The following is an 814-nucleotide window of genomic DNA, read 5'->3' on the forward strand; positions in this document are numbered from 1 at the left end:
GGCGGGGGCGCGGCTGGATTTGGAGGAGCCCCTGGACGGGGAGCAGCTGCAGGGCGGCTTCGGGGGCGGCGGCGGCGGCGGCGGGGGGGAGGCACGCGCCGGCACGTGAGCGCGCGGGCCGTGACAATCCTGAACGCCGGCGCGCCCACCTGTTTTCACCACGAACCGGTTTTTGATTGTCTGAACCGCCGCCAGCCCGTATTCGCCTCTGAGCCAGCAAGCACGAGGGGGTTCCCCATCCCAACACCTTATCTGAGCTGGGCTCGCTGGTCCATCCCACTGGTTCCGCCCGCCCCGTCCCCCAACATGACACCCGCACGCTCGCAATCTCCCCCCTCCCTCGGCACCTTCCCGGCAGCTACGCCTCGCGCCGCCAGGAGGTGCTCGACGCCGCCGCCACCGTATTTGCAGACGCGGCCGACGAGTACGCGTCGCTGGGCGCCGTGAAGGCGCGGCTGGAGGGCTTCAAGGCGCGGCTCCCTGGGGAGTACTCTAGCGCCTACGTCGGGGACAGCGCGCCGGCGCTGTTTGCGCCTTTTGTGCGGCTGGAGCTGCTGAGATGGGACCCCCTGTATGGCGGCGATGCAGGTGGGTGGGTTGGGCGGGTGCGGGGAGGCAGGCATATGTGGGTATGTTTGGGGAAGGGGAGGGCAGGCCAGGGGGCCGGCGGCGCGCCGGCTGGCGTCCAGCTGGCTGGCGCGCTGGCGGGGGTTGCCGCAGGCGCGGGCGCGCGAGGGCGCGGCGCTGCGAGCTGGAACGGACCCTCACTCGCAACCCCCACCCTGCGCCGGGCGCGCGCCCCCCTCCCCCCTGC

At 72.9% G+C, this 814-nt stretch overlaps 1 protein-coding gene across 1 annotated transcript; it reads left to right on the plus strand.

Annotated features, from left to right (window-relative positions):
- Positions 1-358: 358 nt before the first annotated feature.
- Positions 359-588, plus strand: MNEG_16667 (hypothetical protein; the record flags this gene model as incomplete). Its single annotated transcript, XM_014034863.1, has 1 exon — positions 359-588. A coding segment is annotated over one exon (230 nt), but the record flags the coding sequence as incomplete, so codon positions are not given.
- Positions 589-814: the final 226 nt, after the last annotated feature.

This window comes from Monoraphidium neglectum (genome assembly GCF_000611645.1).
Source record: "Monoraphidium neglectum strain SAG 48.87 unplaced genomic scaffold scaffold06648, whole genome shotgun sequence".
NCBI lineage: Eukaryota > Viridiplantae > Chlorophyta > Chlorophyceae > Sphaeropleales > Selenastraceae > Monoraphidium > Monoraphidium neglectum.